Here is a 13,748-nt window from a genome sequence, read left to right as displayed (position 1 = left end):
AACACAGTCAAAAGAGATTGAAAACAAAATTAGTCTCCTATGTACATTCATGTCACTTTATACCTAACTCATTGTTCTTAAAATCTTAAAATGAAAGAACTACATTTAAAGTAGTTCAGCAGCCTGAAACAGATCAAAGTTGTCTCTTAGAGATAACAGATACATTTATTGTTAGCCAGGAAGTACCCATCAATTATTCATTTCCATCACATCCTGTACTTCTAGAGCATTCAGGCAGGCAGCCTGTGAAATGCCATTATTTAAAGTATAATGAGGTTCACCTAATCAACCACCATGTAATCGCATCTTGCAAGGGGATCCACGTTTTCAAAACAGAGTCCAAGATCACTTAATCTTTGTTATTCTCAGAAGGAAACCTACTACAGTCTGACAGTTCTAACACTGAATGGCTTGAAAGCATTTCCACAGCCTGCTGGCAGCAGCAGAGTCTGCCTTGCAACAACAGCACCAAGCACCACAGCAAACAGTCACGGCACAACAGGAGCGCCAGCTGGAACAGCTCTGCCTCGTGTTTCAACAGCTGCTGGGAAAAGCTGCGTTTGCATGCTACAGACTGTACTGCCACAGGAGCTTCAGTTAGGATAGGAAGCAAGGTAAAAAGCTACATATGCTCCAAAAGTAAGAGTCCTTGTAAAGTGAAAGGAAATGGTCAACACAAAGCAGAGAAAGGAATAACTAGAGTAGTATCTCGGGACGGAGAAGAAGAAGTCAGGGTTCCTCAGGTAAGATCTCTTCTCCGTATCTAAGGAAAGCTAACAAAGACAGAAGGCTGTGAAAGAAATTATGAAAGCCTATTAGTATGCCAAAGAAAACATCACATCTAAGTCTGCTTAGTAAATCATTGGGGAAAAACAACACCAGTAACCCGCTCCTCAGACTACAGAGATGCTACATGCCGAAACTCCTCTCTGTGCTGTTCATGTTTCAATGGCTCCTCCAAAAAAAAAATATGCATGTGCCAGAAATTTCAAAAGTGTCAGAAATTACAGACACAGTTCTCCCTCATACAAAATCCCATCACATGTTTATAGCTTGGTATGGCAGTAGTGAATGGTGGTTCCAAATATATTAAAGATATAGTGTTTCCAGGATCACAATTAAGCACACCAGAAATGCTGTCATTTTGCAAATGACAAGAGTTTGGAGGGCAATGGATGGGAGCAGCACAATACTGCAAAATCAGTGATAAACAATGGTTGCTCTGATCAGTTTCTCTTAGGAATTTATACTCACCCGTACAACTACCACTTGTACAGACACATGTTCGGGCAGTCGAATGGGAGCCCGGAAATGCATTGTCAAAGCTACCAGAAGGTGGAGAATGGAGATCAGATTCTTGCCATGGATTGCTGCAGGGAACAAGGAAAATGAAGCAAATAAAAGAACAGTGAGGCTTTCTTTTAAACCATCAGCTCTGGGATACATACAGTACAGTTTTGCAGGTAGCAAAGCTTCAACCCTCCCTTTACATTACATGCTAAAGTAAGCAGTCCAACCATTTCAGCTCTCTCTCTAGTCAAGGAAGATGGGCAGACTCAATTACTTGCCTTCCACTGAACTGGAGAATACTGGAGAATGCTGCTTTTAGCAGACTTCCCAAGTGTTTATACAAGCTTTCCTGTCTGTAAGTCATGAACTCGCCTCACTATCTAGGTGAAGGGACTCAAATTCCGTTCTCATTTTTGTATTGTAACAGGCCATGCTTGAACAGAGGGCACCTTCTGCTTAGCCTGGCAGATGCTGCATCCTCCAGCAGGATGTAGGATCCTTTTATTCTCACTGTGGTGGCCTGAAGGATTAGACCACCTTCTAGTACTGGAATGGCTAACACATTTCTCACATCTGAAGGGATTCAAATTCAGGAAGCAAACAAAAAAACTTTCTAACAAAAGCATACCCTTAGAGGAACAAATTACTTCAATTATTCCATAGCCATGTACATTTGTCCTTAAACAACAAAGACTACAGAAGAAGGCACCGATTACAATTCACACATGGATGTGGTAACACCCTCTATGCAAATAAATAATTGTTAAAAACATAGTGCATCACAGAGAATATGATCAAACTATTGACTATCATAACCCTCTGTGCTGCAGAGACAGAAAGCCTATCACAGTCCTTACAGTCAACGTTCCACTTGATTGTCCAGCCATGGGGTCGGAGTAAATCATGGACAGCTTCCAGGACCGTCTGCAACTTTTGTTTCTGACCAATTTCAGATTGTGTCACTTCAGCCACGTTCAGTTTACGGTCAGCCAATTTTTCTGTATTTGAAAAAGCAACAAGAAGAACAGGCAAAAACAGATCAAACAAGGGCTTTGGTGGGAATAATGAGCACCCGGCAGAGCTGGATTCTGCTAGGAATTTTCCAAGAGAATGATTTTCATCAGAAAGCACAATAGTTGAAAGGAAATCTTTTATCAAAGTATGTCAATTCCAATAAAACCTGTGACAGAAAACTGATGGCATGTCTGGCAGAACATGCTCATCAATCAGGTCTCAAAATTTACAACGACATTCAGATAGGCATCAAGTTAGCAATAATAAGATTTACTGTATCTCTCATTTTCTTTCATTGCTGAAAAGCATTTGGCACAACACAGTCATCACTACACAAGGAATCTGCACAGATTTAATGGACTTTCTAATAGTAAATTGATTTAGCACAAGAAAGGAGAAATATTGTCTGAACATTTACTTTAGCTTGATAAGCTTCATTTAGGTATGAATTTAAGCTAAAGCAAATTTGCCTCCTCAAATCATCAAGAGCCATAGATTCATACGACCCACAGATTGCTACTGGCTCAGTGGAACTAGTTTAAGGAAAGAAGGTAGGTTGGTACAATCTTGTCATGTTGTTATGGCATTGTTACATCATGGTTGATTGTTTCCAAAAATGAACTAACGCAGGAAACTTTACAAAATACCATAATAAAATATGAATTCTGTTTCTGTAAAGACAGCAAAGTCACAGACAAAGTAATTCTCTTCCTCTGCATTGTGGCCCTTGCAAAAGACAAAGAAACTGAGTTTCTCTGAAGAAAAAAGAAGAGGGTTCAGGATATGGAGTCTTTCAGCCACCATATCAATGGAAACAGCTGATCTCTTTTCTTCCTCCACCCTGAGGGATAAAAATGGTCAAACTCACTCTGCTGCTGAGGTTAGGTCAGGACTGGTTGAACATACTCAAATTATATATTAACATTCTAGTCTTTAAAACAAAACCCAAATATTTCACAAAAACTGTTTTCACAAAATGGGATGGGCTTCAACTCTAAAGATTCTTTCATAAACATTTTGGAGTTGTCAAATTGTATTATCCCAATAATGAAAACATTTATGCTCTCAAGTTCAAGAGTATGTTTCTTGTGGACATCTTACCTGGCTGAAGATTTTTTTTTTTTTTTTTTTTAAGTGACAGAAATACAAAAGTACTTTAACAAACAAAAGAGACTTGCAGGTTACCAAATCACAAATATATTTTATCTGTTCCTATCAATCTACAGTAGCAAATTGTTATCAATATCTGAATAATATTAGTGGGAAAACTGTTCCTTTGCCAGGATGACTCTTTTTAAAACTGACTGCCAAAACATGCAAATGTTATTTTAAATTATTTTAGATTTTTTTTTTAAATACCTACTACAAGATTCATTTTTTGGTCACAGGTTATGGCTCCAATCTATTCTCAGTCTAGGTTAGCTGCCAGTCAGCAAGGAGAAATTTATTTCCTTTCACCCTGACACCACATGTACTAAGCCACTCCAGCCTCTCTGACTGGCACTACTTGTACCTTGATAAAGTTAACTAACAAGGAGACCCACCTCAATCACTCAGCCAGCCATTTGCTAATTTTTTATGCCAAATTGCTTCAAATAAATAAATAAATAAGCCTACTGATGTGCTGCTGTCTTTCATCTTTTTTCCTGTCTGCCTATCAAGACAGATCTTCTTGCAAAACCTCTCACACAGAAGGAATGATAACTACTACTTGAAGTTTAATGAATCTAGTCTGTTAGTCTTTCCTGCAGGCACGTGAAAAAAAGACTTGCACAACAGAGGACTGACTTAATTATGAGGCCTAGAGCACCACCAAGACCGTGAGCTACTTTGCCTCATGTATTAGTGACGCAGCACAAAGATAGGTTCAGTAATATAAGTCTTGCTGAAGAAATCAAGACACCACTGAAGAACAACACAATATTGAAGCTGAGTTTTGATAGCTTCAGGACAGTGGAGAAGCACTTGCTCTCCAGTCAGAGACCCAACAGCAGGAAGATGAGGAAAACAGTCCAATTAAAGTCTCAGGCTGCAAGATACACATGCTCACCTTTCCTCCCATAAGATATGCTAAGTCCATATGAGCAACAAATGCACATATGTATGTATGTATGTACGTATGTAAGTATGTATGTACAGCTAAGCACTTTCTGAATGTCTGCTTGCCTGAGAGTGGAACCATGGCCTCCATAGGCCATAAGAAAGCAGTGATATCCATGACAAATGGCCACAGCAAAATACTATCTGCTGAAACATCAGTGTCTGTATGTTAAGAAGTACAACGGTATTCACATAAACACTTGCCAGCTAAAATTACTCTACAGTCCTGCTGCCCACCATGTCTGGAGGGTCCCAGCTGCACTCTAACCAAGCAGTGTTAAAAGTTTTATTCCTGAAGGAGTTTTAATTGCACACCAAGTTAAAAGTTGATAATAAATTTTAAAAGCTTGTGAATGTTAACCAAAATGCTGCAGACCTGTTATTTCAGGAGCATAAGTCAGTAAGCAGCGTCCATTAGCATCGGTGGAATTGGCACCACTAGGTTCTCTTGCCCCACTCTGACACATACACTCTATATCTCAGTGTATTTTTGAAAACATAAGTAAACTGAGAGCAGTCTGGCTTTCTGTCTCAAAGAAACAGTGTGGATTTACAGTGGCACTTGAAGCTGCAAGTCTCTGTGTTTGCTAAAAGCATCCCCATAAATCACTGCATCATGATAAGGTTTTCTCACGCTTCTTGCATGAAGGTACACATTGCAAAGGTGTAATGGGGTTGCAAAATCACTATTGCTAATTGAGCAAGTCCTTTAATGACTCATTCGCACATAAGTGCACATTATGTGTATGTGCCTGCTGCCATGCATTCTATTTTTCTAATTCTTTTCCTCTAAAAGTAATTCTATCAGGACCTCAAAAAAGCTCTCAGTCTAAAAGCTTTCAGAAGCAAATTACACAGACAAAATTTTGGACCACATGGCTTCTGCTTGATTCCCCATTGTAAACACAACTCTTTTCACTTTTTTTTTCTGCCACATATTTCATCCATCTGGACTATACTTAGCCTGTAAAACAGATACCTAGGAATCATCTGGAGCTTCTCTCCATTTAGCAGACAGTCTGAGAAGAACAGATAGAGGAGCTGACACTGTACCCATCAGTGAAACAAACTATTCCCCTGGTGAAATGGTGAGTGATTGTACAGACCTGCTGCTTTGAATGATATTAGCTTTGGGCCCCTTCCAGTCCTCAGGACTGCTTCCCCTTGTGTAAACTCACCTAGCAACTTTTGCAGCACCTGCCCATCATAAAGGTCCTCTTCAAGCTGTTTGACAATGATTCTCTCCTCCACCAGTACATCATTAATCCAGTCAATTAGAACCTGAAAGTACAGCAAAAAAGAGGCAAATGTCTAAAAACCACCAAAACAGGCTCCTTCCATTCAAGGTAGTATTCAGGAACATAAAACTGAGCAACAGTAACCTTACACCATAGCTATGTATTTCCAAGTTACAGAGAAATAAGATAAAGAGATGCTTTTGCACTATTGTTTTTAATTCAGAGCAATTTTAGTGCTCTGTATTTTCCCTCATTCAAATGTCTCCTTATTGCATCTATTCTAAAGCAGGTAGCACGTAACAGCTCTGCAACAACCTTTGCTAGAATCTATGTTCTCCAGTTCCCAAAACTCATGTCTTGCCTCTTTTATGTGAAGAGCAGACCTGTCAATAAATGATAATAGTCCCACACTCCCATCATGATCTCTGCCCTGAGTGGATGTGAGTGGTATGCCAGAAAGAAGAGTTTTGAAAGGGAAAGAGTAAATGATCCTACTAATAGGAGCTAAACTGATCCATTAACTAGATCCCTGCCATTAGCAACAGGACAAGGTCTTTTATCTTCACCTAAAAATCAAACTTTTGGTAAAATGGGCCACTTGATAACCATTCTACAACATATATAATAGTCCCCATATGCTGACTGCCATAACAATAAAAATCATTCAATCACCTACAAAACAGGAATGAATATAAAGAACCCTTAAAAAGAAAAGGAACTGAGTTACATTTTCCAAATGCCAAAGACAATAATTTCCAAACACTTACAGGAAAAACAGCCTGGACTGTTTGAAATTGGCAGTAGTGCTTTCCTCCAACTTATTATTTGGAAAATTAAATTACTTCTGTAAAAAATAATACAGTTCTACAGGAAGAGACATGACGTTAAATCCTGCTAAAACCTGGATACTGTAAGAGGAGAAGAGTATTGCCTTTCATAGACACGCAAAATCCATTAAGTAGAGCCACCAAAGGTAATGAATCTCATTGAAAAATTCTTGCCTAATACAAAGTTGTGGATTCTTTAAATTCACTTTCTAATTAGATTCAACATTTCTGCTTCTTCTCAGCAGTCACGATGGCTAAGAAAGTTTTAGGGCTTTAATATTCAAAGGATTATGAAACAAAAGCAAATAAACAAAATCTAGACAGGCTTGCACTTGAAAACACTCCCTTTGGGAATCCTAGAAAACACAAGCATATCAATATGTTGGTCATAAGGACATTTTAGTAATTCAGCCTGGCTACTGAGGTTCATTGAATCTACCAAACTCAAGTAAGTTTTGCTAGGCTTAGTGTCCACAAAGAAGCTTACAATCCAAACATATAATGCTCAATACACCTCTAATATATATCTTTAGTACTTCCAAAGCATGCTGAGAATGCTCAGGGCTGAAATTCAGCTCTAAAAATAGTGTTAAGTGGCAAATTTTAGCTGGGTGATATGGCAACCAGTCAAATCACGAAAAGCAAGGATCAGCATCAGTGCTCATGTATGTCATTCATCTTTGTCCTCTAAGCTGACCAGATGGATTTCAATTGTATTGAAAGTGGTCTTCTCTACAGCTCTTTACCTTCTCTAAAGTGGAGATGTGGTTTGAAGACAAATGTGGATGTACAAGAATGTGCTATGCACCAGTATTATTGCCCCAGTGCTCCCCTGTGAACTTTGCAGGAATCTTATCTATCCTTTGGGCCATTCCTTCTGTCAGATGGCCTCTGCTGTGCAGTTACATCTCCCATCACTGCTCCAACACACACCACCATACTCCTTAGGTGAATGGCATTCACCCAATGTCATTTGTTGAGCTGCAGGATCATATAGTTTCTCCCTCTCCTTCCCCTGCCCCATGCTCCCCTCCTGCAACCCCTTCATGGTTTGAGATGACAATGAATTGCCCCACATGTCCTGGAAACCATCTTGCTACTGTATCACACAGCCTGATAGATATATCAACATGTGGCCAGAGAAAAATGTCAAGACAAGTGCTCTTCCTAAATTTTCCCTCTAGCAGTTCTCAGGATGCCTCTTCAGCAACTTCCTGATCAGGTAAATTCTCTATGTCCAGTCCTTTTCCTCTAGATTTAAAGACAGTTTCAAAAAAAAGGTGACATGTTAGCTATTATCTGGCAGAGGGCATTAGACCTTTGGATTTCCTTTGAAAACCCCAACCAATATTAGGTCATCAGAGATTATAGCCAGCAAAAGTGAAGTGCAAGAAGGCACAACTTAAATAAATCAATTAGCAGAGCTCTGCTCCACAGATGGGGAATCTTGACTGCATTTGGAGAGAAAACTCCAATCAGCTATTCTTGTCTCTTTCAATCTTTTTCAGGTGATAGACAGATACATGGTAAACGACTGGAGAGACATTAGGCAAGATAGTAAAGGATTACCAGAGCTGGAAGACAGTGACAAGAGGGAATTGTTCCCCAGTGATACAGGAAAGTGAGTCCTAAATAACAGGATACTTTCTTGTCCCAGATCATCTTGAGAAACATTTTTGAAGCCTGTCAACAAAGCGACTGCTCAACTCTAAAATGACACAAGTTTGACACACATAGACATCAATAGAAAAACAACTGAAGAAATCTAAATCATAGAAGATTTAGGTCCTTTGTGAGATTCACAGAGCAGACTTTCAAAAATAATCTGTTGTTCAGTTGAAATTAACATTTCATAATCAGATCCCATTACAGTCCCTATGGGAAGAGGCTAGATTTCCAAAAGTCCTCAGAAGCTTTGTTAAAGGAAGAGTCAGAGTGCTAAACTATTTTAAACCATTAATAAACATTTCATTTTGCCTGTCCTGTGATGAACTGTAATAAAGTCAGAACCTAGAAAATCCCAAGAAATTAAAACCAAAAGTCTGGAAGCATCCTCAAACATAGGAGCCAACATCTTGTTTCCAGGAATCACAAAGAGGCTTTGGGTACAGAGTGGTAAAAAAAGAAAATACTTACACTAGGTGTTATTTAAAACGTTTCAGAGAAATTTAGCACTAAAGAACTTTCAGCAAAGTACATAAAAGAGAGATAAATTAAACAAGGTCTAGATATAGTTGTTTTATTATTTTAGTAGTGTAGGAAAGAAAAAACATCTGAAAGAACATTCTAACTTCTTTAGTATTCAAACTCCAACTTCATCTGCTAAAAAAGATTAATTTTCAGTTTTGTATTTAAAAAAACCCCACACTCAAGTGTTTTGTTTTTTTTTTTAACAGCACTTGAAGCCTGGCAAGTGTGGTAATTAAAAAACAAATAAGCAAACCCAAGAAATTGCTTTTTGAAATGATGCACATGCAGAAATCCTTTCTGACTCTCTGCTCATAGAAAGTCAACTCTTCGGTTCTTTTTAGATGTTCCTTCATGTAAAGATAGAAGTAGCAAATATTCAGTAACTTGAATGTCTAAAAACTTAAACAGCTTGATACAGGCAGATAGTACTTGATGGGAAGTGGACAGAAGGTACAGAAAGAGCACTTTTCCTGTGCATGAAAATATGCTTAACTTCAATCTGTCTGGTCTCACACCCATTCCTTCATTTCTGTGTCTCCATACATCTCCAGTTCAATGTTGCAGTTTAAGCTCGGGCCACATTTGCTGCGCTAAGTAACAGGCATAAGAGAAACACTGCAGGACTAAGAATGTGCTTTATGAGAAAGTCTGTTCTCCCAGTGTCAGCCTTAAACATCACTCTTACTCGTGAAGCCACCACAAGATCCCACATGTAGTGTGGATGTAACAATCCTCAATGCACCTGAGATCATCTTCTTGTTCAGTTCTTACAGACTCACAAAACAGCAACCAGGTACATGGAAATGTTTGTTAGGCCACTCAACTTGCCATACCTTCATAAAAAGCTGCATTTCCATAATATTCTACAGTATTTTAGATTAGCAGCATGATTTTAAAACGTTAATACAACATCACCAAGTCCTCAAAACCATGCCTACCTTTCATGCATATCTATACTCACGTAAAACAGCTCTGAATGCACCAAATGCTCAGACACATGTGTCTGTAGGTTTAAAATTCCCAGCAGTGCTTTAAATTGTGACAGATTCATTTATTGTATCATTTTTAGGGCAAATGCATACACCTGGTTAAATGAGCCATGCTTCGTTACTAAATACTGGGCTGAAAACTGAAATTCACCACAAGGCAGACAACTGAAACAAAAGAGTGTTGGAAATCTAGAAGGAAACATGACTCTGGTTAGCTGTCTTGTTTTTTCGTTTTACAGGCTGGCTGCTCCCATGGCAGTTAGGCATAGAGCTAATCTGCAGAAGTCAAGCGCATAAGGACCCTACAGTCACTGCTATAATGAACAAAATGAAAGCAATTAAAAAATACATTAACTAATCTGTCACATTGGGAAAACAGGAAGCCTAGTCACCAAAAACACAAAGAAAGAAAAGCCTCATTTCAATGACCCTTTTCCCCCTGACTTCTGGGAGAATTAGGAAGCAGAGATCAAAGGTATTAAAGCTTAACTGGCTTCAGGGTTCAGCAAGGAAATTAATATTAAGAATTCATATTCAGGCTGAAAATCTACTGGCTAAGCAACAAATCACTGGCAGCCTGTAAAAAAAGGGAAGGCTTCTTGTTTTCAAAAGCAGATCATGGAGCATTTAGGAAGTGTGGCTTCATCTGGCAACGTATGAAACCTTACCAAAAGGAAGTGGCTTCCTTTTGGTTTTCTCTTCACCACAGTCAATTTTGAAAAGCCATAAAATTAGGCATGGAAAAAGGTGATAATTTCTAGGACAGTGAATGATCTACTACAAATGAGAATGTTTACTTATTTCAGATAGTATCTATAGCAGCAGTGTTTGTATCTATATTAAGTTTGGATGAGGCCTTAGAGGTCACAAGTTGCTGCAGTATATCAGCTGATCTTACAGAAGTCTTTGCAGGGAGGGAAATCATCTTGCAGCTCTGATGCTGTCTTTTGTCGAGTCAAGGCACATTCAGAGAGGACACAATTCTTGCAAGTGGCTGCTGTAAAATTTTGGATTCAATTCGTAGAAACTCTTCTTCATACTTTTCCTACTGAAAAACATGAGAAAACCCTAGGAAATCTGCCACTTATATGAAATGTTAAAATGGCTTTTCAAAGTCTCTGACTCAATTTCTACAGCTACTAACTTGAATTATGTTTAGGATGACAACCAGCACTGAAAGCTTTTGAAACTTTTACCCTTCATCCATATCTGAACCAGAAGAGGAAGAAGATTCCTTTCACCTTTATACCCAATACACAAACACATGAACAAGGGAAGTACATACAGATCAACTTTTTTTTTTTTTAAGTATTCAAATGAGAGCTAGAAGAACCCTCCCATCACTCTTCTCAATTAGTGACATGGACCAACTAAGGGAAATTTATATGTTAATGGAAATTAAGTTTTAAACAGATTCACAATAACATATAGGCTAGAAACCTGACTCTAAACTATACAAGATCTGATCATAAAACAGCCTGAACTTATAATTCAAACATTTACTTTAAGTTAGTTGTACATTTGCCACTTGGCATATATTGAGCAAAAAGTAAAAAAGCTCACATTTCAGACACCAGAAATAGAATATTTTGTGAATAAATTATTTATACGTATATATATATATAAATAAAACAATAACTCATGTCTCTTTTCTTGACCTGAAAGTTCAGTGCTACATCTGTTCAGTCATTTACGCAACCATGTTTGACTGCACACAGAAAAAAGTGAGGAAAAAAAGGCTGCTGGCCACAGAGAGAACTTAGTTGAACACTTCATACTGACAAATTGTTGGCAGCTGTTTCTAGAATACCATCGATGATGAGGATAAACAATACTTTGAGGCATAATTCTAGTTCCCAATGATTTTTATGCTTGCAAAATGAGTTAAAGCAGGTATTTTATCACCTCCAACTAAGCAGCCTTCAACAAGTGGATTCACTGTATATTTGCTTTAATAATAGCGAGGAATGAGGCTTTTTGTTGTGTTGTTTTTTTCCTGTTGGTCTCTTCATGTTACCACAATATTTTACAATCTGTCTCTCAAGAGTTACAACAGCTCTGCCAAAATCACTTCCAAACACTCACAAAAGCTTGCACTGATCAATCCACCATGCACATAATTCCTATGGCATGAGGCTAGCAGAAATGAAAACAACACTTCATGGAGATAAAGAAATATTAAAGCCATGTCAGAAAAAGATGAGTCTGTTGCTTTTTTGCACTGAGATCAATTTACTCAACTACATGAGACTGATAGAACAGAAATACTCAAAATCAATGATGGCAAATCATTGGCAAGTCTAACTCTGGTGTTGAAAGAGATTTGGGCTGGCACCAGTGAGACTAAGTCCTACTGCCAAATTTCAAAAGGCACAAGGCTCTATTGCTGCTATTGACACATTCCTCTCTGAAGGGAAAAGAATGACTTTGAACTGTAAAAACCTCCATCTATTCAACTCTTCACTTCTTGCTAGTCCATGGAGATCTCTCATTTCAAGCTCTGTGGGGGAAGACAGTCTTTTCTGCTGGCTGCTGCTGTTTAGCACTTAGCATGGCTAATTCTCATCCAGCACTGAGGCTCTTGGAAAATGTCATTAACCATTAACTGAAGAACAGAAAACAAGAAATAAATTTGGGGGATTTTTTTTGTTTGGTTTGGTTTTGCATTATCCAAACTCGATGGCATAAAATAGGTTTTGCCAACATAATTTAAACCTCTCTCTGCCTTACAGATTCACACCAACATAGTGTTAAATATTTCTCTAGTTGAATCTCTGTAAAAACCCTAGACTGCTGAGAGGTATGCAAATGATGAGCAATTACCTAAATTACATAATTTTCAAGTAGGGACTCTGCAGGACACATCTCTTCTTTAAGGATGATCCCAAGGAAATAATCTGCGGTTACACGCTGTTCCCTGCACCAGCTGTTCCAGTTCAATTGGTGATATGTTACTCTCATCATGCAAGTGTAAACTGGTAAGGGGAACCAGAGCCTGCTTCTACAATGCACCGTAAGCACTCAGAAACATTCCTGGGTGCTGCTTGAGCCTTGATTTTCATTTTTCCTGAAGGTTTTTAGGTTTTTTTAACTGGGAAATGTAACTTTGCTAAACTACGACATACAGGGAGGACTCCCCAGTTCATATTAAATTCATCAGCAAAATTCCCAATTTAAAAGCGATTCCAACCTCAGTATCAAGTCTCCTGCAACACAGAGTGCATCTGGTTCCTTCACTGCAATGACTCTGGTTCTGATTAATTATTCAGTATAACATCACGGCTCTACTAGCAAAGAAACCATAGTATGAGTGTTGCAAGACCACTGTACCTTAATGGATTTAGGTACTAACAAAGAAAGAATGTGCAAATTCACTTAATTTAAACCCACAATGTATTCCAGGTGAATTAGAATAACACAGACATTTGAGCACAGCTCCTTGCTAAACTTGGTTTGATGTGGTTTTGTAATCTTAAATGTGTTACTGCAGTGTTAATAAACGTGTTTTAAAAGATGTACCAGGTGTGCAGTTTGCTGAGGCATGCTGTGAAGCATATGTGTGGAGGCAGGGTGCACAAGGTTTCCTGAAAGAAACGTGACACAGCTCAACCCCCTATCTGCAGACAGTACACACTATTGAAAATTTTCAGACCCACCCTGCTACAGCTGCCTTGTTGGTTTTAAGTGAAGATTAAGTGTAAGTGGGAAGTATAACAGAAGCACAAATACTTTTTGGAAAGAGAGCATATTTGCTCAGAATTGCCATTTTTTATTTTCCTGGTCAAGCTTCCACTACATTAACCTCAACAACTTACTGATTCAGAAAGGTTCTCCTAGACACTAGTCCCTCAACATCAAATCCTCCACCACATCTGGCAGAAACTACACCCACTGCTGAGGCAGGAAGCCACACTTAACAGCAGCTGGGAACACCATTATCAATACCTTGGGCAGATATCTCCAGCAACAATACAGATTCAGGACAGCCTGGTCCCTGCCCCAGCACAATAGTAAACTGAGGAGTTTTGTTTTTATAAAAAACAACACAATGTCAGGAAAGAAGAATCTCAGTTCCAACTTTCCTGTAACACCAGAGTTCT

At 38.6% G+C, this 13,748-nt stretch overlaps 1 protein-coding gene across 2 annotated transcripts in view; it reads right to left on the bottom strand.

Annotated features, from left to right (window-relative positions):
• The window catches only part of PARVB (parvin beta), a 62,215-nt gene that overhangs the window by 21,583 nt on the left and 26,884 nt on the right, over positions 1–13,748 (bottom strand). For both annotated transcript variants that reach the window (XM_062006827.1, XM_062006837.1), the window contains exons 4-6: positions 5,583–5,685; positions 2,148–2,288; positions 1,255–1,370 (exon numbers count right to left, since the gene is read on the bottom strand). In XM_062006827.1, the coding sequence (XP_061862811.1) occupies positions 1,255–1,370; positions 2,148–2,288; positions 5,583–5,685 (360 nt within the window). The remainder of the gene's footprint in view (positions 1–1,254; positions 1,371–2,147; positions 2,289–5,582; positions 5,686–13,748) is intronic.

The sequence above is a fragment of the Colius striatus genome, chromosome 1 (genome assembly GCF_028858725.1).
Source record: "Colius striatus isolate bColStr4 chromosome 1, bColStr4.1.hap1, whole genome shotgun sequence".
NCBI lineage: Eukaryota > Metazoa > Chordata > Aves > Coliiformes > Coliidae > Colius > Colius striatus.
Note: the sequence above shows the minus strand (reverse complement) of the source record. Positions and strands in the feature narration are given on the sequence as shown.